The 26,515-nt window shown below is 41.5% G+C and overlaps 1 protein-coding gene across 1 annotated transcript in view; it reads right to left on the bottom strand.

The window, feature by feature from the left end:
* BCKDHB (branched chain keto acid dehydrogenase E1 subunit beta) overlaps nt 1-25,136 on the bottom strand; it is a 218,429-nt gene extending 193,293 nt beyond the window's left edge. Inside the window, exons 1-3 of the mRNA XM_004422060.3 lie at nt 24,833-25,136; nt 19,097-19,174; nt 17,614-17,682 (exon numbers count right to left, since the gene is read on the bottom strand). Coding sequence (XP_004422117.2) covers nt 17,614-17,682; nt 19,097-19,174; nt 24,833-25,136 — 451 coding nt within the window. The remainder of the gene's footprint in view (nt 1-17,613; nt 17,683-19,096; nt 19,175-24,832) is intronic.
* Between the last annotated feature and the right edge of the window lie 1,379 nt (nt 25,137-26,515).

Below are 26,515 nucleotides of genomic sequence, written 5' to 3'. Positions count from 1 at the left end.
TGAGCGCCCAGGATCCGAACCAGCGAACCCCAGGCTGCCGCAGCGGAGCACGTACACTTAACCGCTTGTGCCACCGGGCCGGCCCCTCTTCTACCTTTTATTAAAACCAAATTGACAAGGTTATTGATGTGACTGTACAAATTTCTTAAGTGAAGTTTTTTAAAACTTAAAAGATTAAAGTTGGAGTTTAAAGAAATACACACTAAAAATTTAATTTTTCAAGTAAATGTACACATAGCTGATGCTGAAAAATAGATTCCAAAAAAAAAGAATATAAAAAGTATTTCTGAATAAATGTATATAACAACTTCATATGCTTGAATGCAACCAAAGCTGTTTTTCCAGAAAGTCAAAAATATTTTCATCATCCTTGTGATCCAGCTGGAATTTAAGGGCAAGCCACCTAAATTTTTTTTAATCTTCCCTCATTTATATGGAAATGAGATGTTTCCTAAAACATATCTGTACCCAGTACCTACGTCAACACCAAAGCTCAAAGCACACAAATTTCTTCAGCTGATTCCTGATTATAAGTGAAAACAGCATGCCAACATCATCCAAAACCCATGTGCGTCATCCACCAAGGAGGACATTACCAGGCTGTCAGTCTCAATTAACCTGCCTAGCTTTATAAATAGCCTAAACTCCCCTGTCTAAATAGGTTGATGCCCTTTTCTCAGAAGCAAAGGGAACAACATGACAAAGAAGCATGAAAAATAAATGAGCTTTCCCCTTTGTAAACAGGAGCAAGTTGACATTAAACCAATTCTAAGTCCAAATTGAAGAGCTATTAATAAAATAAAGCTCAAGAGAATGAAGAACCAGTTTTAACCAGAAAATAAACAACATTCACTAACCGTATCTGCTCTTTTTAAAATATCTGTGAGTCTCACTGCTACAGGAACTGATCCAAGGCCCACATTCAGGGCGAGTTAAACACAGACACCAGAATTACTATCCTTAATACGGTCCGGAATGAGTGACACTTGGCCAAAAAGAAAACAAGTTAGTTCTGAAAATTTAATTATATAATTCTACTCTAAATGTGAAGTGTTTTATAATTTTTATAACTTATAGCATTATAATTTCTTATGGTAGCTCTAGATGCTTCTTCCTCTAAAATCAATTATAACCAACAAATCTTACACATCACTTCTACAATCTAATTACTTGTATACAGGACTTTTCTAGTTCACACTCCCATGAGTAAGTAAGTGCAGAATCAGAAAATACATCAACGGAATTTTATCAAAAGGCAGAAAATGACTGTTATAGATCATTAATTAGGCTAGAGAATCTATTAATCCATCTAACTATCCATTGTGTGGGAAAACACAGTTGGCCAGCATATTAATCTCAGGTAAAATAGGTGTGAATTCACGTGTGTATAAGTACACATACACACACGTGCCATCTAGGTGATGCTTAACGAGCTTGCCATCAACAGAAATTCACTCAACCAAATTCTGTGTTTGGCACCATCATGGGCATCATGGGAGAGATGAAGATGAATTGTACATATAAGTAAAATATGGGACGAAATAAGTATAATGAGTTATAGATGCAGCCCTATATGGAAACAGATGGGAACAATTGAGAGAAATTACGTCTAGGCGGCAAAGGCTGTGAGGAAGATGTGCTGGGTAGTCTGAAAGTACGGCTTGGATTTGAAGCAGAGGGAGGACTTTCTGAGGGGCAGAAACAGCATAAGAAAGGCAGAGGGGCAGAGAAGCATGGGGGCAACTGATGAGTAGTATAGACACAGCCAAGACTGTGGGGGAAAAAAACTAAAGTTGGAAACAAAAGTCGAAGCCAGATCACTTAAGATCTTAAATGCTAAGAAAACTGGACTTTGTGATTAAACATGAGGAAGGTTTTAAGCAAGCAATTGTTGCGATCAGAGCTGTATTCCGGGAAAATTCATCTCACAGATCTATATAATATGAACTAGAGAAGCGGGAAGAATGAGAACAAAGATTCATGACAAATATTATAATCACTCAGACTAAAAGTAATGAAAAGTAATGAACTATGATAGTGACAGTGGGGAGAAAAACCACAAGGTAAAATCAACAGAACTTGACAACCCTGAAGTTTTAAATCTGAGTTGTTTTGTGGATCTAGAAGCAGGATCAAGAGGCAGGCAGAGCTTGAAAGTCACCATACATAAGAAAATGCAAGTTCTGCACAGCAAAGGAAACCATCGACAAAATGAAAAGGCAAGCTAATGAATGGAAGGAAATATTTGCAATCATATATATGATAAGGGGTTAATATCCAACATACATAAAGAACTCATACAACTTAATAGCAAAAAAAAACAAACAACCCAATTAAAATATGGGCAGAGGATCTGAATAGACATTTTTCCAAAGAAGACATACAGATGGCCAACAGGCACATGAAAAGATGCTCAACATCACTGATCATCAGGGAAATGCAAATCAAAACCACAGTGAGATATCACCTCACACCTGTCAGAATGACTATTATCAAAAAGACAAGAAACGAAGTGTTATTGAGGATGTGGAGAAAAGGGAACCCTTGCGCACTGTTGGTGGGAATGTAAACTGGTGCAACCACTAAGGAAAACAGTATGGAGGGTCCTCAGAAAATTAAAAATAGAACTACTATATGATCCAGCAATTCCACTTCTGGGTAAATATCCAAGCAAAACAAAAACACTAATTCAAAAAGATATATATGTACCCTCATGTTCACTGCAGCATTATTTACAATAGCCAAGACATGAAAACAACCTAAATGCCCATCAACGGAAGAATGGATAGAGAAAATGTATATATACAATAGAATATTATTCAGCCTTAAAAAAGAATGAAATCTTGCCATTTGTGACAACATGGATGCACCTTGAGGGCATTATGCTAAGTGAAATAAATCAGACAGAAAAAGATAAATACCATATCATCTCACTTAAGTGGAATCTAAAAACAAAAACAGAAAAAAATGAACTATGGATATAGAGAACAGACTGGTGGTTACCTGAGGGAGGGGACTGGGGATGGGCAAAATGGGTGAAGAAGGTCAAAAGGTACAAGTTTCCAATTATAAAATGAATAAGTCATGAGGATGTAATGCACAGCATGGTGACTATAGTTAATACTGTATTGCATATTTGAAAGTAGCTAGGAGAGTGGCTCTTGGAAGTTCTCATCATGAAAAAAATTTGTAGCTATGTATGGTGATGGATGTTAACCGGACTTATTGTGATGATCATTTTGTAATATACATAAGTATCAAATCATCATGTTGTTCCCCTGAAATTAATGTCAATTATACCCCAATAAAAAAAGAAAATGTACGGAAAATGTCTTCACTTTGATCTAAAACTAATAAGCATATATACAGAAGGATGAGCTTCACTTGAACTGGACACTTTTTTTTTAATGTCAGATCCATTTTTAAACAAAAGGTCAGTGGAAAGTCAAACTATCATGGTGCATAACATGATGGAAGCCTTTAGTTCAAGCACACCAGGTGGCCAGCTAAAACAAACAATGGTACAGGTGTAATCCAATTAAAAAACTCTATTCTATATGCTATTACAGGGTAATCATATCTCCTAGAAGCCTTAGTCTTTTAATCTATTTCTGACCACACTTTTCCAGCAAAATTGCTTTTATTTAGGTCAGCAAGTCACCAAATGCCTCCTAATTGCCACACCCAATGGAAACTTTTCAGTCTCTCTTTCATTCAAAATTTAACCCCTAGATCCTTCCCTCTCCATTTGGGTCAACTTCCAAAGAATCACAAGTCCTATCAATGTTCCCTGATCGACTCTCCACCGACCCTTTCCTGACTCCATCTTCCCCAGTAGTTTAGACTCGCAGCACCTCTGAGATAGATCAGTGGTTCTCAAACTGTGGGCCTTGGACCATGACCCGCAGCAGCAGCATCTGGACACTCGTTAGGAATAAAAATTCTTGAACCCCACCTCAGATCTACTGAATCACAAACCGTGGGGGTAGGAGCCAGTAATCTGTGATTGGGCAAGGCTTCCAGGTGATTCTGACGCACGATCAAGTTTAAGAACCTCTGGACTCAGCAAGCATCTCTCCGATGCTCTCCCTGTCTTTAGTCTCACAGCTCCCCCATGCTGTGACCAGAGTTATGTTCCAAATTACCAATTATGTCATTTGCCACCTTCTACGACAGTATTCAAAATATGAGCCCCTTTTAAACAGAAAAACAGGAAAAGACTTCAAATGTTAAATTATTTGTATTCAAATGTTACTTGAATTTGTACAAATAATAGTTTTCTAAAACCAGCAATAATTCCTTAAATTTATCATGCATATATATCAGTATCATCATTTTTTCAAAGAGAACACAAAACCAATATATTAAACAACATCAATTAGAAATCAGGCTTCTCTGAAACTTAATCATAATGCCAGATTCAATCACAGGAAGATGAGGCCTTATGCCTGGCTCCAGGAGCTGTAAAACCTTGAGGAAGTTACTTAACCTCTCTGTGCTTCAGTTTCTACTTCTGCAAAATGGGATAATAGAATTAATTTCACAGGACCGTGAGGATTAGGTGAGTTAATACATGTAAAGTTCCTAGAAATCTGTTGGGCATGTAGAAAGCACTGTAAGAGATTGCTGCTACCATCATCATCACCATCATTATCATTACTAATATTACTAGACTAACATAGCAAATACCTGTACATATAACCATAGTACCAACTACTCATTATCCCCCTATATTCATTTTTCTTTTCTTCTACAGTAACAGAGCCCCAGAGTTTTAACTGAACGCATATCCACACAGAATAAGGACTACATTTCCCAGCTCTCTTACCTCTAGATGGGTTTACATCTACCCTCTCCATGGAGAATTCACCTCCAGGATTCTGCCAGGTAGTGGAGGGAAGCTGGAGATCTGAGGGCTTCTTTAAAAAACTTCCAACCTCTTCTTATTCTAGAGCTCCCCCTCCCTTCACCCCTATTCACAGAGGCACTTGGTGTTGTCACTTCCAGGGCCTCTGGGTAATTCTGTGAGGTAAAACACGCTGGTTCTCAGCTATCCCACTGCCCGTTCTGGATTCTGTTTTTCCGTGCCTATTAAGCCTTTTACCTTCCAGCTTCCAACATTTTGTGTCTGTTGTCTCCAATCCCACTCTCCCTGTGCTTGTGGATTTAGGCCTTTACAAAAGACAACTCCTTGACATTTTAGTGGGGTTTCAGGAAGGAACATAAGTAAATGCCTACGTTCAACTGTCTCTTTGTCCAGAAGTCTCAGCCACCAGTTTCTATCAAAACTCTCAGTGCACAATCTAATTCAACCTCTGTCATTTAAATTCTGGCCTAAATAAAAGAAACAAAGTTACTAGGCACTTCTTACATAGTTTTATATTATTATTTCATTCTTACACTGTTATTTCACTTACCATGTAATTATGCTTTGGCCTATCAAGTGTACCGGGATTTCCTTATTAAAAGCAGGGACCACATCTTAAAAATTTTACTGCCTTTTAGAGCAGTTCTCAAACTTGACTGCACATTTGAGTCACCTGGGGACCTTTTAAAACTCCAACCCCTGGCCACACCCCAGACCAGTAACTCAGCATCTCTGGAGTGAGACCTGAGCACCAGTACTGCAACACACAGGCAAGGCCGAGAAGCCATGCTGTAACGTAAATGGTGCTACTGCCGTCTAGAGACCAATTTCAAACACTTTTCCCACACGTGTACACACACAACTGAAAGGCATCCACCTTCCTAGGATGGTATCTCCAACAGACTCCTGAGCCTAACAATTTGGTCTCTGCAGCCAGGAAAAAGCCCTGAGTAAGCCTAGGACGTACTCAAGAAGTGCCTTAGTCTAAGGCAAAGTTCGGGGATGTTTTTTCTACCTGTCGGAGGACACTTGACTATTAACCACCACTCCCTGTGCCCACTAGGTGACGTGGCAGTGGTAACACTCACTGCCAGCCTTCCTCTACTGCGTGCACTTTGGCCCAACGGTGCCTTCATTATCCCTTCATCATTCTCAAGCAGTTGGCCTAGCAATCATATCACACGCCTCAAGAGACCCGGAGCTATCGTGAGTGGCCACCTTCCAGTTCTGCAGCAGCTGGAACACTGACCCAAACAAAGGAACTGATGGAGCTGCCAGGCGGCAGAGGCCCAGAACATCTACAAGAGGAGCTTAGGAGAAGCCTTCGCGTAGGAGACTAAAGCCAGATGGCTTGTGTTAATCTTACATTTTCATAGCTAGCCCATTGTTTTTACTTAGATTTTATGTATGCATGAGGTGGTTTGGGGAACTGATGAAGATTAAAGTCGCCTCGAGCACCCTTGACACCACAACGTCAGCAAAGGCAAGGACCACAGATCCACAGGTCACTGCACCAGCAACAAAGGCCTCTTCATTTCCTTTTTTTTGGCTGCTCTCCAGAGGATGGACATCAGTCCACTTATGGCTACACACAGTGATGCCAAGAGGGCAGGCAAGGCCAGATGGTGACCAATTGCTAAAGCCCCCAAAGAGGGACTCACAAGAGAGATAGACTCCACGAGGTCTGGAAGGGAGAAATGATGTCAGATGCTAACAACTGGACCTGCTCCCTTGGCAGTCCAGCAGAAATCCAGGAGGAAAGCTCATGCTGTCACACAAAGACCCCACTAGAGACCACAAACAGATAACAAATACTACCAGAAGGGGCCCTGCAAAAATAAAACCGAGAGAGGAAATCCTGATATGTTAGACTTTTCTCCCCTCAAAGTCATGGACCTACCAACAACTCTTAAAAAGAACGATGCCTCTTCTCTGATCCTGTAATGCCTTGGAACATGGAGACTGTTCTGAGAGAAAAGGGAGGTAGGGGGGAAATAAGTGACAGCAGTAGCACTCTACAGGTTACAAGAAAATTTAAACAGTGGAAGATTGTGCAGTAGCTTAGCTGTTGCTCCCTTAGTAAAACGAATATTGAGAGCTAAGGATCACCTACCTGGAAAAACTGGGAACAAATTTTACTTTACTGAAATCTTTAGCTGTAATGGAAGCTACACTGAGTAGGGAGCTGTCTTCTGCCCCATGCCTGAAGAACGAACCAGCGTGAACTAGACACGAGGACCAATAAAAGTAATTTGGCAAGAACTGAACGAAGAGAATGCTTCACTGATACTATTTAGCTCAAATTCTCCTTACAAGTATCTGAGAGAAACCAGGAGAGGCTGGGTGGGTTAGAGGCACACATGAGACCCTGGTTCCCCTCCTGATTCACTTTCAGAAGATTGTGGGATGAATGAAACCGTTCAAGAGAACACAACTAGTGCAATGATGGTATACCATGATATCTAACTTTTCTCTCTTACGTAAAGCGTTACACACTGTAGGCAGAGTTGTAACCTTCTCTGCTATGTAGAGAATAATAAAAAGGTAAACAGCTAAACGGTCCTTGCACAGAAATTCCAGAATCTTTGACAAAAGGAAAAAGTGCCTTCTTCGGACGAATGATTGAGTTGCCCTATTGGACTTAGGAATTTGTTGAGAATGCTGTGGAACTTCTCTCTTTAATGTCTAGATTTAACTTAGATTTGAATAGCTATAATGGTTTTATGCCTTTTAATATGTTCCTTTCTTCCTTTAAGAATTAACATGTTCCTAAAGTGATTTAAAAGTTTCCTTATGAGTTTTGAGGAACCTCTACTTTTTCAAGGGGGAAATGCAGTGCCTACAGGATCTTGATTAATTAAGAATGTAATTCTATATTTGTGTGTGTTCTCTCTTGGCTTAGAAACAAGTTTCTTTGTTCCAAGCTGGCAGAGACCAGAAGAGGAAAAGATGAGGGTTAAATGAGCAGCCTGCCCAGAAAATGCGATGATGAGAAATCCCTTATTACCAATGATGTTTGAGTTTCCAGGAGCCAAAACTACAGAAAAAGAATCTTTTGGCTAATTTAAGGTTGGCTGCATGCCACCCCTTCTGGCTGATGGCCAGAGGACCTTGTGGGGAGAAGGATGGCAGGACGCCACTAGAGAAGGTCGAGCACTTCATTGCTAAAGCTGCCTTTGGGTGTAGCCACTCACTAGGAAACCGAAAACTTTTTGTCCAACAAGCTCCCCAAGTGATTCCTTAGCACATGACGTGTGCCAGCCTTTGTCATCCCCTCTGCCAATCAAAGCAACTGAGAAATCTCAACTAGCCTAAAGGGGAACAGAAAACAAAGCACTGAGCGCCAATCCTCTCAGACGTTATAGAGAAGGTCTCGTTCAACAAATGACACTAATGCTGCCCTCCATGCCGTGCTGTTTTCACTGGCTACTCCCAATTTGACTGGCAAATCATTTTTCCTGGTGAATTTAATTATTTTGTGACTTTATAACTGCAACGAAGGAGTCAAACAGCGGAATTCCAAGTTAGAATTGAAGCACAGAACGTCCAGCTTGTGATAACCTACACATTTCAATTCAAACCTCCTGAGACAGGTAAGCGACCCCAAGTAAGTGACATCAGCTCAATACCTGAGCGCAATGTTAACATGAAGCTGCCAGACAGCTGCCGTGGCTCTCAGGATGCAACTTCTAGAAGAAAGAGCATTCTCAGTTGTAATTTAATGGACTTTGTGACCTGCTTCCTCAAGATGAACAAAATGGGATGAGAGAATCCAGGGATTCGCAGATATTGAGCCATCTGACCTATGTAAAAATTGTTATACTGATCCCCTTTCAGCCCTGATAATTTCTAGACCTATAAAGAAAATCCTCATAATTCAAAAAGTATATTTGAATCAAGTAAGCAGCAATTCTGAATATGTAAAAAGTAAAAAAAAAAAATCACTGGGGGGCGGGCCTAGTGGCATAGTGGTTAAGTTCACACACTCTGCTTCAGCAGCCCGGGGTTCACAGGTTCGGATCCTGGGCGCGGACCTACGCATTGCTTTATTAAGCCATGCTGTGGCAGGCATCCCACACATAAAGTAGAGGAAGATGGGCATGGATGTTAGCCCAGGGCCAATCTTTCTCAGCAAAAAGAGGAGGATTGGCAACGGATGTTAGCTCAGGGCTAATCTTCCTCACCAAAAACAAAAACAAAAACAAAACACTGCTTCAGTGTGTAAAAATGAGAAAATGCACTGTTCAAAATAAAACAATTAAAGATGTCTAGTGCATCCTAATTCAAGAAATACTGAATACCAAAGAAAAAAAAAGTTTGTGTTCTTCCTGTTAAAAGTACCAGTCTAGAAAAGGATTTTCTTAAGACTCAGCACCAGATTTGAGAAGCTAACTTAGTAACATCATCTCTAATATTATATGGACGTATATGTCATACTTGACAGTGAAAATGTAAGACAAGAGATCTTTTACTCTCTCAATATATATTGTTCTTAAAATAGTTTCATTTTTCCAATTCTTAATTGTGATACTTAAAAAGATATCAATTTTACACTTTCTGACAATAATGACCTATAATCACATTTTTCCCCGTCTACTTAGTCCAAGGCTATCTCCTAATATCCTGTTGGAGCTCAATTTGATCATTTTAAGAGCCTCCATTGTCAAGTTAAGGTCGAGAAAAACTGGCTTAAGAGCATTACACTCTGATGATTAAAATGTCAAAGAGCACACCTGTTGGCAGCTCGAACACTTGTTTTATCAACTAAGAAAACGAATAGTCAAAGCAGCAGCTGCTAGCCCAGAACAACTTAATAAACTAACCGAAAATCTCGTTCACGAGAGAATCACAAAAAGAATTTTTTTAAACTTTTAACTTGGGTTACTGATGACTAGCTTCTTCTTACTCCATGAATAATCAAAACACTTGAGCTTTGTTTATTAAAATTTCTTATATATTTCTTACATATTCCTTATATTTCTGACGTTTTTATATAAATGAGTTGCTTATTTATAAATAAGAAGGAAAACAATGTAGTACAGAAAAGTCAGAACTGGGTTCTGGGCAGCCTGAGTGCAGTCGGGCTCACGCACTCGCCACTGGGCACTTTGATACCATCTAACCTCCCAGAACTTCAGTGTCTACATCATGTGAAGGACTAGATCAGGGTTTCTCAACCGTGGCGCTATTGACATTTTGGGCCAGATAATTCTTTGTTTGGTGGAAGAGGGCTGCCCTGTGCACTGTAGGATGGTTATCAGCATCCCTGACCTCTACCCACTACATGCCAGTGGCAGCCCCACTTGTGAAACCAAAAACGTCTCTAGACATGACCAAAAGTCGCCAAGAGGGCAAAATCACCCCCACTTGAGAACCACTGGACTAAATATATCCTCAATTTCTCTCCAGATCTGATATCCCACAAAATATATTAAACATTTATTTTCTTAAATGTTATTTGTTAAAACAGTGGTCAACATGCTACCTGTGAGGATACTCATTTTGATTTTTAGAGAAACTGGAATACAGTGACATTTATACCAATTCTAACTGTAGTAGATTCTAAAATCTTTTTTTGGAATGAAAATTCACAAAAGAACACCAAAGCAATATATAAGAGAAATTAATGTAAATGAAGTATATGTCAATAATATTTTCATCCCATTTTCTAGGGTAACTCCTTCAACCAGATAAAAAAAACAAGAGAGAAAAAAGAAAGGCATATTAAACATGTTCTTTATCTAGTTCTATCACATGTACTTTTAGAAAACAAAAGGGCCATGTAACACCAGGAGCAATTTAAAGTAGGAAGTAGAAAAAAAACTTAAAGCTACTAACGATCCTTTAAAAATATTCTTTAGGGGCCGGCCCCGTGGCTTGGTGGTTAAGTGCGCGCGCTCCGCTACTGGCGGCCCGGGTTCGGATCCCGGGCGCACACTGACGCACCGCTTCTCCGGCCATGCTGAGGCCGCGTCCCACATACAGCAACTAGAAGGATGTGCAACTATGATGTACAACTATCTACTGGGGGGCTTTGGGGGAAAAAAAGGAGGAGGATTAGGCAATGGATGTTAGCTCAGAGCCAGTCTTCCTCAGCAAAAAGAGGAGGATTAGCATGGGTGTTAGCGCAGGGGTGATCTTCCTCACAAAAAAAAAATATATATATATATTTTTTAATAAGCATATTAGAAAAATGTTACACCATCTTATTAATACCTGTTTTTCCTCCAAATTCGTGGAACAGTTAGACATCTTACACTCTACATCTGGTATTCAATCTGCTCTCAAGTCATAAAAGTACATACTTCCATAGGGGAAATAACCGTGTATTCCATTTCCCTGAAGAACTGTCATTCCTTTACCAAGTTTTTTCTTCAGTAATATTAGTTTCAACTGCCCAGAGGCCAAACCCCATCTCACAGATCGCCATTCCTCTATGGAACTCGGACCCTAAATCCACCAGCGTGATTATCACCCAAGTAACCCTCTCTTTGCAGCAGGAACATATACTGAAAGGTCACTTTCTCTGTTGACAAAGTTATTTTATAATTCATGTCAAAGTACAAAAAACGTGTCAAAAGATTTTACTTACAGCCCCCAAATCTAAAAATTATACTGGAAAAGGGACTTCTTAAGAGAAAGTTAAGTGCCTGAAGTAGCCCATGGTTCTAAGATGATATAACGACTGTTACAGTCACAAAAATTCTACATGTAAAAGAAATCAAAGCATGAAGCAAATGCGTTCCTCTTTAAAAAAAATAAAATGAACACAAAGAATATCTAAAGTGTGTATTCATGAGGACCATCTGGTCCTTTCCTTTCACTTTACTGATGAGGACACTGAGGTCCAAAGTCAACTCCCGAATGCTGGCGTACGTAGATGAAGACTCGCCTTCTCCACACGCCTGTCCTAGTTTTCCTTCCTCAGTTCAGTGTATTAAACTATCTGGTTATACAATTTCTATGATGTTTACATAAGAAAACAAGTAAGTGGTTATATTCATGTTCCCAAGCTGCCACAACAGGCTACAGCTGTGGTGTAGAGGAATGACTATGTAATGGAAAAACATCAAATCCCATGAAAAGGCAGATGTTTAGGCCTGTAGACTAATTCAGCAAGTCCTCTGCTAGTCCTTTTCTCACCTAAGTTTCCTCCAACAAGTGGAGCAAAATACAGCCTTATGAACCACAGCCCAGCAACCTTCACATCAGTACAGCACAGCATTAAATACAAACACACCCTGAACCTGACCTACCAAAGTCTCATTTGAATAAAACACAGGCACTCTGTCATATACACAGAAAGACAATAATGAGGACAGATTTTGTATAGGACATGTGGAACCTGTCTCATTACTTATATAAATGAAAGGGTGTGTAGTATTCAACATAAGATCACACATACCCTAAGAGTCAACTGCCTTTAACTGCCCTCTCCCCACCCCCTGCTTCCCCAGAATTCCCCTAGTTCCAAGTGTTGGTCCTGATCCACAGGTCTCCTGGCCTAAAAGGCCGGAATCTGCCTTACAGCTGACATTTGGGATGCAATGTGTCGATGGGGTTGTACTGTTCTGCTTTCAGTTTTCAAAGCACTCGTATGATTTTGTTCTATCAAAGGACAAGGAAGGAGAAAAGCAGTTTAGTGGTGCTCATGCGGAGCACCACTCATGCAGATTATCTGGGACAGAAAACAGCTCCATTGCCCTTCCTTTTTCTATAGCTTCACCTAATTATGCAATTCCTTCTTTTTAACATTAAGTAGTATTCAGCTTTACAATATTACGTCAGTAACTGGAAAGCCTTCAAATTCTCCCTTCCGGTGGGATTTAAAATGCTTCTCGGCAATTCCAGAGTATTGGTACCGGCCCAACAGGGATGGTCTCATTTCAAAGTGTAGGCTGCCACCTACTGACTGTGATCCCTCCCCTCAACACTCAGCTGTCCCCAGAAAGCCAATCAAGCCCACAAGAGGTTCTCTTTGCTCTCATTTGAAGTCACTTGATGAAATGTATTCAACTATATCAATATAATCTTTTAAATATAAATTCTTTCAACTTGAAAAAAAAGAATACTAAGCAGACACGTTTCTGTATTGCCAAAAATTCCTGGCCTACACTCAAAAAGGCAGAGAATTATTTTTTAAAGGTATGTGCTATTTTTAAAATATGCAAAAAGTTCTATTTTAATATATTTCTCTTCACTACTTTCTTTATTCTTCACTCCTGAAAGCTGAAGCTCACCCCTCTCATTCAACAGAGTAGTGGTGATTTAATTGCTCATATTGTTCAACCTGTAATTATTCAAAACTTGAATCCAGTCCTAAAGCTGTTGTAAATGTCACAGCAGCTGCTGACAATAAAGCTGAAAGTTAATTAGCTCAGCCCCTGTCCTGTAGACAAATCCGCCAGTGCTCTCCATGAGCAGCCAAGTTTTTCAAGTGAGAGTTATTTTCTCCCTGTTTTAACCTATTTTTTTTTTTTAAGATTTATTTATTTATTTTCCCCCCAAAGCCCCAGTAGATAGTTGTCTGTCACAGCTGCACATCCTTCTAGTTGCTGTATGTGGGACGCGGCCTCAGCATGGCCAGAGAAGCAGTGCGTCGGTGCGCGCCCGGGATCCGAACCCGGGCCGCCAGCAGCGGAGCGCGTGCACTTAACCGCTAAGCCACGGGGCCGGCCCTAACCTATTTTTTAAGAAAGAAAATCAGACCAACCAAAAAACATTAAAGGGAGATAAAGAAATCTCCTTTCTGAGGCCATCGGCCACTGTCTTGGTGAGATAGTCATGGGTAAATTCACTCAACAACGTTCACAAAACAAGTACCGCCTGACACTATATGGCAGCCAGGGATGTACAGATGATTTAAATATCTGTTGCCTTGAGAAGGTGTCAGGCGCAGAGATCTGATGGGGAGATAATTACAATATAACTGGCCATACGTAAAGATGTGAAATCCGAGCCATGAGACAGCGGTGCCAGGGTCTGCCTGGAGGGTCAGAAGAGCCATACAGAGGAAGCTTCTGAAGGCAAAACAGGAGTTTACAAGGTAAGTCAGATGGGAGAGAGAGATCCAAATGGCATGTGCAAGGGAAGAGAGATGGAAAAAACAGGGGCCTAGGGAAAACACGCAGTAATTCAATATTAGTCAAGAATAAAGTGAATGAGGTCAGCCAGGCAGGTAGGGGCAGATCTCAACGTCTTTTGAATATCCTGTCAAGAAATGTGCATCTTAGAATGATCACCCTAGTAACAAGGTAACGAATAGATTGGAGGGAGGGTGATGACTAAGAAAAGCGATGAAATGGTCCAAGCAGAGATGATCGAGGAGCTGAAGTGAGACTCCAGGGCAGTGAGGATGGAAAGAAGAGGCCATACTCAAGACCAACTATGCAGATAAAATCATAGGACGTGACTGGATGTGGGGAATAAGAAAGAAGGACGAGACGAGGATCTCCCGGTTCCTGGGGCGAAGGCAACCGAATGGATGGTGGCGTGTTCACCCAGACAGGAAATGTAGTGGGAGGCATGGACTTCCTGGGTGGATGTAATGAATTCAGCTGAGTTTGGAAATGCTGAGTGTGAAGTAACCGGAACATCGAGGTGAAGATGTGCAGGGGTACACTGAATACCCAGATCTGAAGCTCAGGCCAGAAGTTAGACTGGAAATAGAAATGCGAAGTCACTAGTGTGTGAGTAGCAGGTGACATGGATAAAATGCCCCAGACAGAATGAGTAGTGAGAAGAGCACATGGATGAGAACCTGGGCATACAGCCAACAGAAGACGCACCAGCTTAAACAAGCACGCGGCATGCTCCACACTGGCTCAGGCCAGACGGAAGAGGGAAGGCTGGAAACTGCTCCGCAGCATAGGACACCAGATCTAGACAAGACTAAGTTATAAAAGGATAATTCAACTTCTGGTTTCCAGTTCCACACATAAGGAAACTAGAAGTCGCCACTCAATCCTAACAAGTAAAAAGCTGAGGAGACTGAAAAATCAACAACTCTTCTTGGACGCAAAAAGAGGGGAGGACACAGAGCAAACCACTGCCCCCAAGACTAGAGAGACAGTCAGACGAATACATGCAATCTCAACGTACCAGGGTGGAGACCCAGGAGCGGAAACCACTGCAGGACCCAGTGCCCGGGCAGGAAAATTTGGACTGTAACTGACAAACTGCTGGAGGCTCAGTGTGATCAGGTCTGAGAGTTAAAAACTCCAGGGGACCCAGGCATAGGGGGCCCCCACAATAAAGTAAGGTTTATCTCCAGCAGCTCCACCAGGTTCCCATAGTAAACATCAGAAAAATCCCCTCTTGCTTCCAGCAGGGAAACCAGACAAGGAACCATTTTGAAATACACAGAGCACTCCCTTCTTAACAAGGCCTGAACTCAGGTAAAACCAGTTAACTAGAACCTAACCTACTCGGTATTATCAGAGGATAATTGACTGGTGATTGACTGGGGGAAGGGAAAGACCCAACTCCAGCCCACTCGAGCCATCCTGTCCCACCTGAGGGGGAAGAAAAAACCAAGCAACTTGTCAAGTTCACAGTCCAGAAGCACAGGCTCACTAAAAGACTGAGACCTAATCACAGGACTACAGAACACTTCCCCTCCCCCCGGCCTCATCATATCTTTAAAGGCCTGCTTACAGCAGTTCCTTTTACCAGGTACATACAGTCTGGCTATCAAGAAAAAATTACAAGGCATATCAAAAGGCAAAAAACACAATTTGAAGAGACAGAGCAAGCATCAGAACCAGACACAGCAGAGATGTTAGAACTATCAAACCAGGAATTTAAAGCAACTCTGATTAATATGCTAAGGGCTCTAATGGATAAAACAGACAGCATGCAAGAACAGATGGGCAATGTCAGCAAAGAAGAAAATCCTAAGAAAAAAACCAAAACTACAATTCTATGCTTTAAATATTAGTTAATATATACAAATATATTCAGGTATATTCAAATACAGTCTAGAAGTGCATATACCAAGATATGTACGGTGGTTTTCTCTAGGTTATCTCTGGAAGTACAGGCAATTTTTATTTTCTTCTTTATGCTCTTCTATATTTTCCAAATTTTCTACAATGCATATACATTACTTCTGAAATCACATGTATAAAGGTTTTTAATGTTTTTTAAGGGTCTAGGTTGTAGGAGTCTGAATTAGCTGGAACTAATGGAGATAGTTTGAGATAGCTGAGATTGGCCCAACTACCTCAAACTCTAAACAACTGTTAGAAATAGACAGCTAGGAGAAAACAGAGGGACAGGACCCAGAAAATCAACCTGCTCTAAAGGGAAGAGAAAAGAATGACCTGGGAGTTTCCTCCTCCAAGCAAGATGGAACATGCTATGGTTTTTTAGATTCAAATAAAACATAACCTTAGAGGAGAGTGGAACAAGAAGGAACAACAATTAGAAAAAAGAAATCTTAAAGACCCTCACTCCTTACTCTGTGAGCACACGTGAGCTTCATGAGGCAGTGGTGAAGGTAAGAAGAACAGTAGATGTCAAATCCTCCCCATCAACTTAACTGCTTTGCTGACTTCCAGATTAGATAAGACTGAGAGAACAAATCAAAGGTCAAAAGCACCTCAAAGGCATCCCTGAGAAGAAGGAATTGAAACACACTCCTTACGCAGCAAGTCAGAGTAGGAATGCTGGGATGGGCCAAAAGGCATTCTGAGGGTTTTAGGTCTGAGTCAAATGAAGTGAGTGAAAGCAACAGGCAGAAATCAATCACGTGCCAGGCAAAAGACACAGACCAGTTGGGAGGAAACATGCAGAAGTGGTAATGTGATGGGTAATTTTATGTCACCTTGGCTAGGCAATGGTGCCGAGTTGTTTGGTCAAATACCAGCCTAGATATTGCTGTGAAGGTATTTTTTAGATGCGATTAATATTTAAATCAGTAGACTTGAAGTAAAGAGGATTACCCTTCATAATGTGGGGTAATCTCCCACCTGAAGGCCTTAGGAGAAACGAGTGAGGTTTCCCAAACAAGAAGAAATTCAGCCTCAAGACTGCAATGTAGACACCCTGCCTGGGCTTCTAGCCCGCTGGCCTGCCCTACAGATTTCAGACGTGCCAGCCCCCACAATCGAGTGAGCCAATTCCATAAAAAAATAAGTCTCTCTAGTTCTCATTCTCTCCTTCTCTTTTGCTCTTTCTCTCTCCCTGGATATAGATATAGATACAGATACATAGATACAGGTGGAGACAGATATAGATACATAGACATATATACACCTACACGAATAGTATATAATACATCTATATACATACACACACATAGATATAGATATATAGATCTATCCTAATGCTTCTGTTTCTCTGGAGAACCCTGACTAATGCAGGTAACAGAAGATGAAATCTATTGACAGAGACCAATAGGCCAGAATCTTGACCCAGAGGCAATGGAACTGAAATTGGCTAAGGCAGGCAGCAATAAGAGATCAAAGATTCCTGGACAGGAAAACGACATGATAAAACATTGTGAAGATTATTTTGGAATCTATAATATGTGTAATATGAACTAGATCAGAGGGATGCTACAGTTAGAACACATTTGGAGAAATCTAGGCCAAAGGATTCTGTGGATGGCTGCAGAAATGAAAAAGAACCCCTCTATACAATAAGGATAAGGCAAACAATTTAACAGGCCTATTATGTATTCTCAAGATCTTTAAGCAAAAGTTCTACAGCAATACTGTTCATACATAAAGATATTAACTTACCATATTTGTCTCGCAAGCCAACAGTACATCTAAAGACTCCACCAAAGGCAACATCTTCACCAAATATTACTGGAAAACAATGTTTAAAGAACACATTTTATTTAATAATCCTTACATGATAGTAACAACAAGAAATAAGTAATTTAAATGTTTACATTTTAAATCAGAAAACAGAAATAGATCTAAATCAAGTTTCTCAATTTCAACATTTTTGACATTTTTTGGACTGGATAATTCTTTTGTTGTAGCTGCCTGTCCTCTGCATTATAGATACATAGCAGCATCCTTGGTCTCTACTCTGTGGATGACAGTTGTCCCCACACACAGCTGTGACAGCCAAAAGTGTCTCCAGGCATTGTTCAATATAAGGGGATTAAAGTCGCCCCAGTTGAGAAAGAACCACTGATCTAGAATTTCATCTTGTTTTACCCACGAAGAAAATGAGGCCAGGGAAGGAGTAAAGGAACTTGCCAGGTCAGAAAGCAAGCGGCAGAACTCGGACTCACACTGCAGCCCTGACTCCCTGGTCAGTGGTTTTTACACATGTATACAATGAAGCCAGCAATCTGAAGAGCCGAAGGAAAAGCAGTCCAGGCTGAGACCACAGTCACAAACAGGAAAGTGACGCCGACTGCGTGAAACAGAAAGGAGGCGAGTACGGTGGACGTGGAGAGTGAGGCAACGAATAGTCCAGGTGGAGCTTGAGGGGAGCTTTGCAGTAAGGCCAAGAAAAGAAAATGGCGGGCATGCACAGCACTGACTTCTGTGGACCTCAAGAAAATAACACCCTTCTCTGCTCACCTAGATCAACAGTGCTCAGACAGCATTCGAAACAAAGCAAGGTCTAATTATCCACTAGTCCAGCTCTCACTTCCTCCTACAAAATAACGTGGTTTTCACTTGATCTTAAAACTAGGGATTCTCAAGTAGAAGCCCAAGGTATACTAACTATACACATGAAGTAAAGCCAATCAAATGTAGAAAACATACAGCAGAAGGACAACTGATTTTTATCAATAATTTAACCTGATAAGATAAAGTTACTTATATAGTTATTTATAAATATAAAAAAAAAATCTTACAAGTTGAATGACAATATGTCCCAAAGGAAAGCACAGAATCAAATCTTTATTTTATAAACAGATAGCTGAACAAAACGGTATTTTCCATTTTTTTTATATGCTGGAAAAACAAGAGTACACAGTAGGCATTAATCCAGAAAGTATTAATATAATATCAGGACCACATACACTATGGGAGAAAGTTAACTTGATGACGTTAGATATACATGAGAACTAATTATAGTGAATAAAAAAATGCGGTAATATCATAATTTGAGTATTTAACCTTAATCATTTGATTAGGCCTTTTAAAAATTTCAGGTAGATATCACATTAACCATTGAGCTCGAGACAAATATTTCCAGCAAATCTTCAATTCTGAATTAACACAACTACCATAGTCAAGCACAAAGGAAGTTTACCTGCAGTAGGATCTTTAGCCAATGAGTTATCCAAGGCACTTGTTACTGCCTGGAAAAGATTCATTTTCTGAGTTTGCCCTGTGAAAATTAAAAAAAAAAAATAACATTTCATACATTGTAAAATATATAAAAACTAACCAGTTTCTTAACAGTTGATTACAACTTGATTAAAATCAAGGTAGAAAGGAGGGTATAGAATATATTATGTGAATTTATTGGATTATTTACAATGATGCCGGGTTCATGGAAGATAAAAAAGCAATACGGATTTCAAGAAGCTTGTTGATGAGGCAAAATTTGCACATATTAATTAAAAACAAGTATAAAAAAGGAAGAAGGAATATAATCAAGTGAACAAATGTGTGCAGACAATAAAAAAGCTCTGGAAAGTCAGCAAAAGGAACCAGCCAGAGTGAGGGTGGTTAGGGAAGACGCTCTGGCCGGCTGGTAGGAAACTCAGCCACAATGACGGCACGGGACCAGGGGCCTGTGTTGACTATGCCATGAGAAGCAAATGGTCATGGGCATGAAACAATGAGAAAGGCTAACAAGAAGCTGCAGTACCCGGAACTGCAGTGTTTGGAGAATACCATAATCCCACACCCAAACACGTGAGACTCGGCCTATTCTTAATGGTCAAGGAGAATCTCTGCAGGACAACCTCCACCTCCCTCAATGGGTAGTCAGGAGGGCTGAATGGAACACACACGTAAAGCACCTGGAACAGTGCCTGCCACAGTGAGTGCTGAACAAACATTAGCTATTTATTGCTAGATTTTGGACTTGGTCCACGTCCTTCATCTTGACCTTGGCATTACTCTGAATGGTATAAAGCTTTATTTGATAGTTTCCAAATGTTGGAACTCAGAAACATCACGACTTCAGCACTTTGATTTAAGCCTCGGTGCTGCCCAGTGCCCACAGACATCCCAGAACTTTGGGTCAACTCCTCTCCAAAAGCACTATCCAGAGCAGAGAAAGGCTTCTGTCTGAATCTTCTCTGACCCACAGGCCCAATCTTCGCTCTAGTGCCTGATCCATGCACTGGTGCTCACCTTAACCCCAGCCATGCTGATATCAAATCCCGCCAACATCTGCTTATGCTGACCACCGTCCCAGCCAACCTCTGTGCTCCTCAGCAGCCTGGAGTGTCCCAAAAGCCAAGGTCTAATTCCCAGGGTGGGTCACAGCAGCTACTGCTGTTACCATCAACCCTCTGGCTGTGAGACACACTGGTCACTCATCCTTTCCCTGGAGATCCATCTTCTTCCCAAGCCTGGCCTGTCTCCACAGCTGGCTCTGATCTATGACATCTTGAATCTTCCATTATCCACTGACACCCAGCCTTCTGACTTTCTGCCTGCTCTGGCCTCAGATGTCTCTCCGACCCCTTCAACACTGCTGAACGCCCAGGCTTCAGGTCTTGGAATACCCCATCAGACCTGCCCTGCTGCCTTCTGTACCCAAAAGACAGGCCTGCTTCTACTCTTACTGCTGGTAGGGATAATAGGAATTTATTAAGAAAGTATTGTTATATCACCTACGTCAAAGGATACACAATCATACCACATGTCCATGATCACGTCATAATTTATTTGTCTTCAAGCTAAGCTTTTATTATTTAATAGATATTTTACTTAAATCCTTCTCCATTCTATAAAAAAGTGTTTATTGGTGCCCAGCATCAGATGATAATGGTTTAGGGTAAACTTTTTTCCCAACCCCCATGACATTCCCACTCTTTCTCCTATTTCATACATTTCCTAAAGTAAGATTTTTATTTGTCTATTAGGATTTTCATAGCTAAGAACCTAGGAAGAATGAAAATGCCTAAACATCAAAGCTGGTATTTATTTCAAGTCTGCTGACTATTTGAATTAATACTGAATGCCCCCAGGACATCTTATCTCATTGCTGCACAGCAAGTTTTCAGTAGGAAGAAAGCAAAGACTTTAATAATAAAAATCCTACAAAGGAAATCTGGAAAGTATTGCTTGATAACCACAAAGAATTTACTTATCTTATAGGAAAATAATTTACAAATAAGGGTATTTAAAGGTTATATTTTCATGTGAGCACATAAACTTTCACTCCTGAATACTTTTTTTCAAACAGATTCAAAATTTTAGGTTTTGGATTAACTGCTATTCTGCTAGACGCTTTTAAAAGTTTTAAATGACAATTATTAAGACAGCAACATCTTTTGATTCTTTTCAAAGTTGCAGTACGATTTGCGGATGGGTCAGGAAGAAATCACAAGTTACTCAAGGTAAGATCATTTTAAATATTTATTTTCCTTAGACTTACTTATTCTCCTGTAGGTTACCCCAAAGACCACTGATAAAATATGCCTATGTCCCCTCATGATAAGATAAACACACCTGTCGAATGTCTAACCAAAGCCATACCACTGGTAAGATGTTAAACGAGAAAAAAAATGTCTATGAACACCACTAAAAAATGATTAAACACAGTTGTCAAATCATACAATTATCAGTATTAATAAATGTCTGCTAAACTTCAAAACCAGAGTGACAACTCTTCTTTCCAAGATAAAAAGATAGAACAAAACAAACATAAAAACATACACAGCAGTGCAATTTCCCAGTCAAGGATGCAAGCTAGTGGGTACCCATAGGTAAAACGGGGCTTTATGGGTGGCATTGAGCTGCTCACTCGAAATTGTCCTAAGTAGAGCATTGTGAATGACCAGGTCACATCATCACTGCTGCAAAGACAAAGTGACACTCGGCAGGATATAAGGGACACAACAGAACACAAGCTACCAGACGGTAGGGATTCTGATCCGCTCTCGATCAGAGGTACATGCTCCGCATTTACAACAATGTCTGACACGTGGTAGGTGCTCACTAAATATCTGCTGCATGAATGACTGAACAAATACACATGAGGCAGAGCGAAGCTTGCTCACCAAAAAAAAAATAAACAAAGCAAATTATTAATCACCCACTTAAAGAGAAAGGAACGGGGTAGGAAAAAAGATCTACCAGCGTCACAATTCAAAGACAGACAGCAGGAGAATGGGAGCGGGGGAGAGGTGATATTGCAGTAAGAGTCTAATGGAACAGTCAGTTATTCTAAATATTCAGTATGCAGTACTGTTGAAGGAAGAGAGGAGCCTTCCAGAGCTAGAGCATCTGAGACAAAAGAGGCAAATGGGTGCCCAAGGAGCACTCTCCAGAAATAAACAAGGTCAACAGCAGGGCATGTAGACAGTAAGTGCACTTGTAGTTAGACCGCAAACAAAGAAAAATACACAGCTATGATATGGAAAGTTAGGGTCTACGTTCAGAAAACGAAGCTTCCAACAACACATTCGGCCCTGGCCCTCCTCTGAGCTGCCACAGTCCTTGGTATAGACCTGTGTATTACCGCACTTCCTCGTCATACTCCTTAGAGACCTCAGCACTGAGCACAGTGCCTACCACACGCACCACAATCAGTATATGCCTGTTGAAGTGCGATGAATGAATGATTTCAGTGGCATAATCTGGCACTAACCATATTGGGAAATGGAAGGATGCCTAAGAAATCACCTATTTTCTTCCAACAAAACCCACCCCTCCAGATACCTTATTCTCCAGGATCCCTTTCTATGTGCCAGGTATGTACCTCTATCTCATTCTAATCCCTATTAAAGGGTCTCCTAACCTCTACTCCATAAAGTTAGTTTCATGGAGAATTCAAATATCAAGGACAGAATGTTTTATACTAAAATGTAAATGAAGGATCTATAAACACAAATGCCTTTTTAGGTGCCAGTGTATACTGCATATGGATGAAAAGGAAGACAGTAAAAGGGGGTGGGGGTCACCTGAGGCCAAAATTGGGAGGACCCAAGAGCCTTACAGTTGCAGAGACTGTGGCAAGGGCCCCTAGCTTCCCCTTGTCCAGGCCCCAGGTAACCTCAGCCATGGTGTGACAAGCTATGGTTGCTTCCCTTCTTTTGCTGGCTCCTTCTCTACTCAGTCTCTGAACGGTTTTTAAACCCATCTAGATGCTAGTGCCTCCCAAACGGCATCTCCACTCCAGACCTCCCCTCTCAGCTCCTGACCTTTAGAGCCCACAGTCATCAGTTCTCCACACAGGTGTCTGGGCTTTTCTAACTCAACAAGCACAAAACTGAACTCTTGATGTCTGCTCCCAAAACCAGTCTTTCCCATCTGAGCAAACAGCACTACCCTCCACCCAAGCGCCCAAGCCAGAAACCAAGGAGGCATCCTTGAATGTCCTCTTTTTATTCATTCCTTCTATACAATCCATCAAATCCTACTTCCAAATACATTACTTCCAAATTATAGCTTAAAATCTAGTTCTACCAAGCTCTATTTCCAGAACTCACCATCTCTTTCCTGTTCCAGAAAACTACCTCCCAATGGGGATATAAATATGATGATCATTTTATTCACATTTTAGTAATTGCACAATTATGGAAGGGGGTTGAGCAGACCTATCGTGCTCTATTTCTCAAGCACTGGACTAAAGTTTCGTTGCTTTGAAGACAGAATTCGAGGTTCATCTTGTTGGTGAGAAAAAAATTGCTATTCACCTTTGTAGTATTTGCTGAGTGTTTCACAAAACTGCAACACCTCTTAGTAAATTACTTCTACATGCATTTTATTTAGCACATTGTTTATAATGGAAGCTCTGGAACTTGAATAATTACAATTCCAAAGCTAAAGCTACCACTAACTTGTCGTTGTAACCTTGGACAAACTATCTCAAGACCTCAGTTTACCTAACTGAAAAATGGGAATAAAAACATTACCTACCTCTAGGTTGTCCTAAGCATCAAATGAGATGATGAATGTAAATTTCTCTGCACACTGCCTGCTCGTAGTAAGCACTCAATAAATGTTCACTCTTAGTATTCACAAGACACACTTCCAAAAATGTCAGTGCCAGCATATGAGAAGTTATTAGACAAGGAAAAGGTAACCGTTTTCTTATTGTTTCCGATGTTCTGATGCTAGACACTGGATCTTTTGGAGACTACATAAAACTTGCAGAAGATATCGTACAAGTCATGCAACTGTCATATTGTGCGACGTGAGGTGTGCTACATGTCCTTCCTACCATTGGAAGCACTAGATGGCTTCCTCCTCCCGTCACCTACATCGATTACCCCTCCTTGGCTAAGGGGCAGCCTAGCCCAGCACAAGATTAGTACTAGGCTCAAATACGAAGCCTGGGAAGAACTTTCCTGTCTCTGGGAAGAACGTGTTCTGTGACCTTAGGAAAATCAATTCAGTTACTAAGTTCCTCCCTTATCTCTTACCTGCCAAAGCAAAGAAAAAAATCTGTTTCTTTTAATACCGCTGCTTGTACTTAGCGGCCCAGCCCCGGGCAAGCTGGGACAGTACCTAAGGCCAAGGTTGGGAAAGCAAGGATGGAGAACGAAGAAAGGGAGGCGTTCCCTGGGCACCACCACCTCCACCCTCAGGCCCTTCTAGACTTCGGTGTGCCCTCTCCCCCATCTCGAGGGGGCCAAGGGACTGCCTCTAGAAGGTGGAAGAGTCACAAAACTAGAGCGAGGAGAAAACCGGAGCCAGACTCTAAAGCAGGACCAGAGTCCAGAGAGCAGGGCAGGGATTATGCGAGGAGATCAGCCCGCCGGTCCCCGCCCCGCACGCGCGAGGCTGCACTCCTTGCCAGTGCCCGCGGGGCCGCGAGCCTCGGCTGCGGCGGGAGCGGACACGGCAGCCCCCAGCTCACCGTACTCCAGGGGCTCCGGGTCGGGCTGGAAAGTGAAGTGAGCCACCCGCCGACTCTGGGCCGTATCCTCGCCGGCCGAGGCGGGCTGCAGGAAGCCCCGCGGCACCCCCGCGCCACGCAGCCGACGCCAGCGTCCCCCGGCCCCGGCTGCACGAAGCCTCAACAGCCGGCCCGCAGTCCCCGCTCCCGCCGCCATCCCCACTCGCCGCCCGCGTTTGCAAGCTACGCCGCGGCTCTCTGCCCGCAGGGAGGGCGGAGCACCGAGGCGCCTTCCACATTGGTTGGGCCGAAGGGGCGGTCCCATGAAACGGACCAATCGGAGTTCGGAATTCGGGGGTGGGGAAGACTACGAAGACGGCCGAGCGGCTTTTCCCCGTCATGCGCATGCGAAGGAGGAGGTGGGGCTGGCGTGAGTGAGCAGGTGAGCGCCAATGAAATTGTCCCTAGAGGTGGAGCCTTCCCCCAGTCAGCTGCGTGGGCCGGGGACCGGGACGCGGGCCTGCGATGTTCCACGCTATGCCTGCCTTGGTTCTTTTCCAAAGTCGTTTACATTGTCAGTTCCGACGGCTTTTTCGTTTTAAGATTTATACTTTCTTTTAAAATGTAACGCTTTTTCTCCCCTCTCCTGTTCTTTACTTCTACTATCCTATAGGTGAGGGATGCAAAGGATTACTCATTGGCATTGGTTATTGGCTTTGAGTTTCAGAAAACTCAGGAATCACTGCTCGAAGCCTCCGCCCTTTATTCAAACTCCCCTTAAATGCTTAATAAGCATGTATAGGTTTTTATTGATTTTGTTTTTCTGTATTTAGATGAGAGTGAGAGGTGAACTTAGATTTCATCCTGCAGATCCGCTTAATAGGAATGCAGATGCATTTTTGCTCAGGTGCAGCGAAAATGACCTGACGGGCTTACTGTGATTAGCTTAGAAACTTGGAGAATTCGAATCATTAATTTAAATTTATAATAATCAACTTTGTAAATTTTCTTTTTACAAATCCAAATGTTTAAAAGGATACCTTCTCTGTGCGTGAATTTACAAATCACAGTAAAATATGATGGAGACAAAAGTGAAAGTGTTTCCATCAGATGAAGATGGGAGAGTGGGAAAGGGCAGGCCCAGAACGGAATTTGAAGAAAGATGGGAAGAGAATGAAGAGGAAGGAGTAGGGGAAAAGAATGTTCTTCTACTGTTATTCCTGGTCTCCCTACCCATCTTTGGTTTTGCAAGGAGGCAAGGGAGATACATATACTATATAAATGTGTATACTCATTTAGCAAACATTTATTGAGCATCTACGATATACAAGACACTAGTGCTGATAAGGGCAGCGATTAATGTTTGCATTACTTAGATATTTTAAAGTTTAACCAAATAATTTTGTAAGAATAAAGAAAACTGACATCAGGTATACCTATATTAAATTTAATAGGTAAATATCCTCACCTGCACCAGTGCCTGAAATTGTTCCCACTGTTTATCTGATAACTCAAGAGGCAGACACAGTTGAGTGCAGAAATGGGGTGAGAGGATGGCAGAGAGATGCACTAGCTGCCTATTTTCTGTCTGGCATTAAGAGACAGAAATTAGAAACTGCCACAGGGAAAACCAGAATTGTGTCTCCCTTATTCCTACTCCCACACCAAACCCAAAAATTCAACATTTTGAGAAGTTTTAATCTT

This window comes from Ceratotherium simum, chromosome 19, assembly GCF_057802395.1.
Source record: "Ceratotherium simum simum isolate JZ-2026a chromosome 19, ASM5780239v1, whole genome shotgun sequence".
NCBI lineage: Eukaryota > Metazoa > Chordata > Mammalia > Perissodactyla > Rhinocerotidae > Ceratotherium > Ceratotherium simum.
The sequence above is the reverse complement of the archived record's forward strand: the minus strand, read 5'-3'. Positions and strand labels throughout refer to the sequence as shown.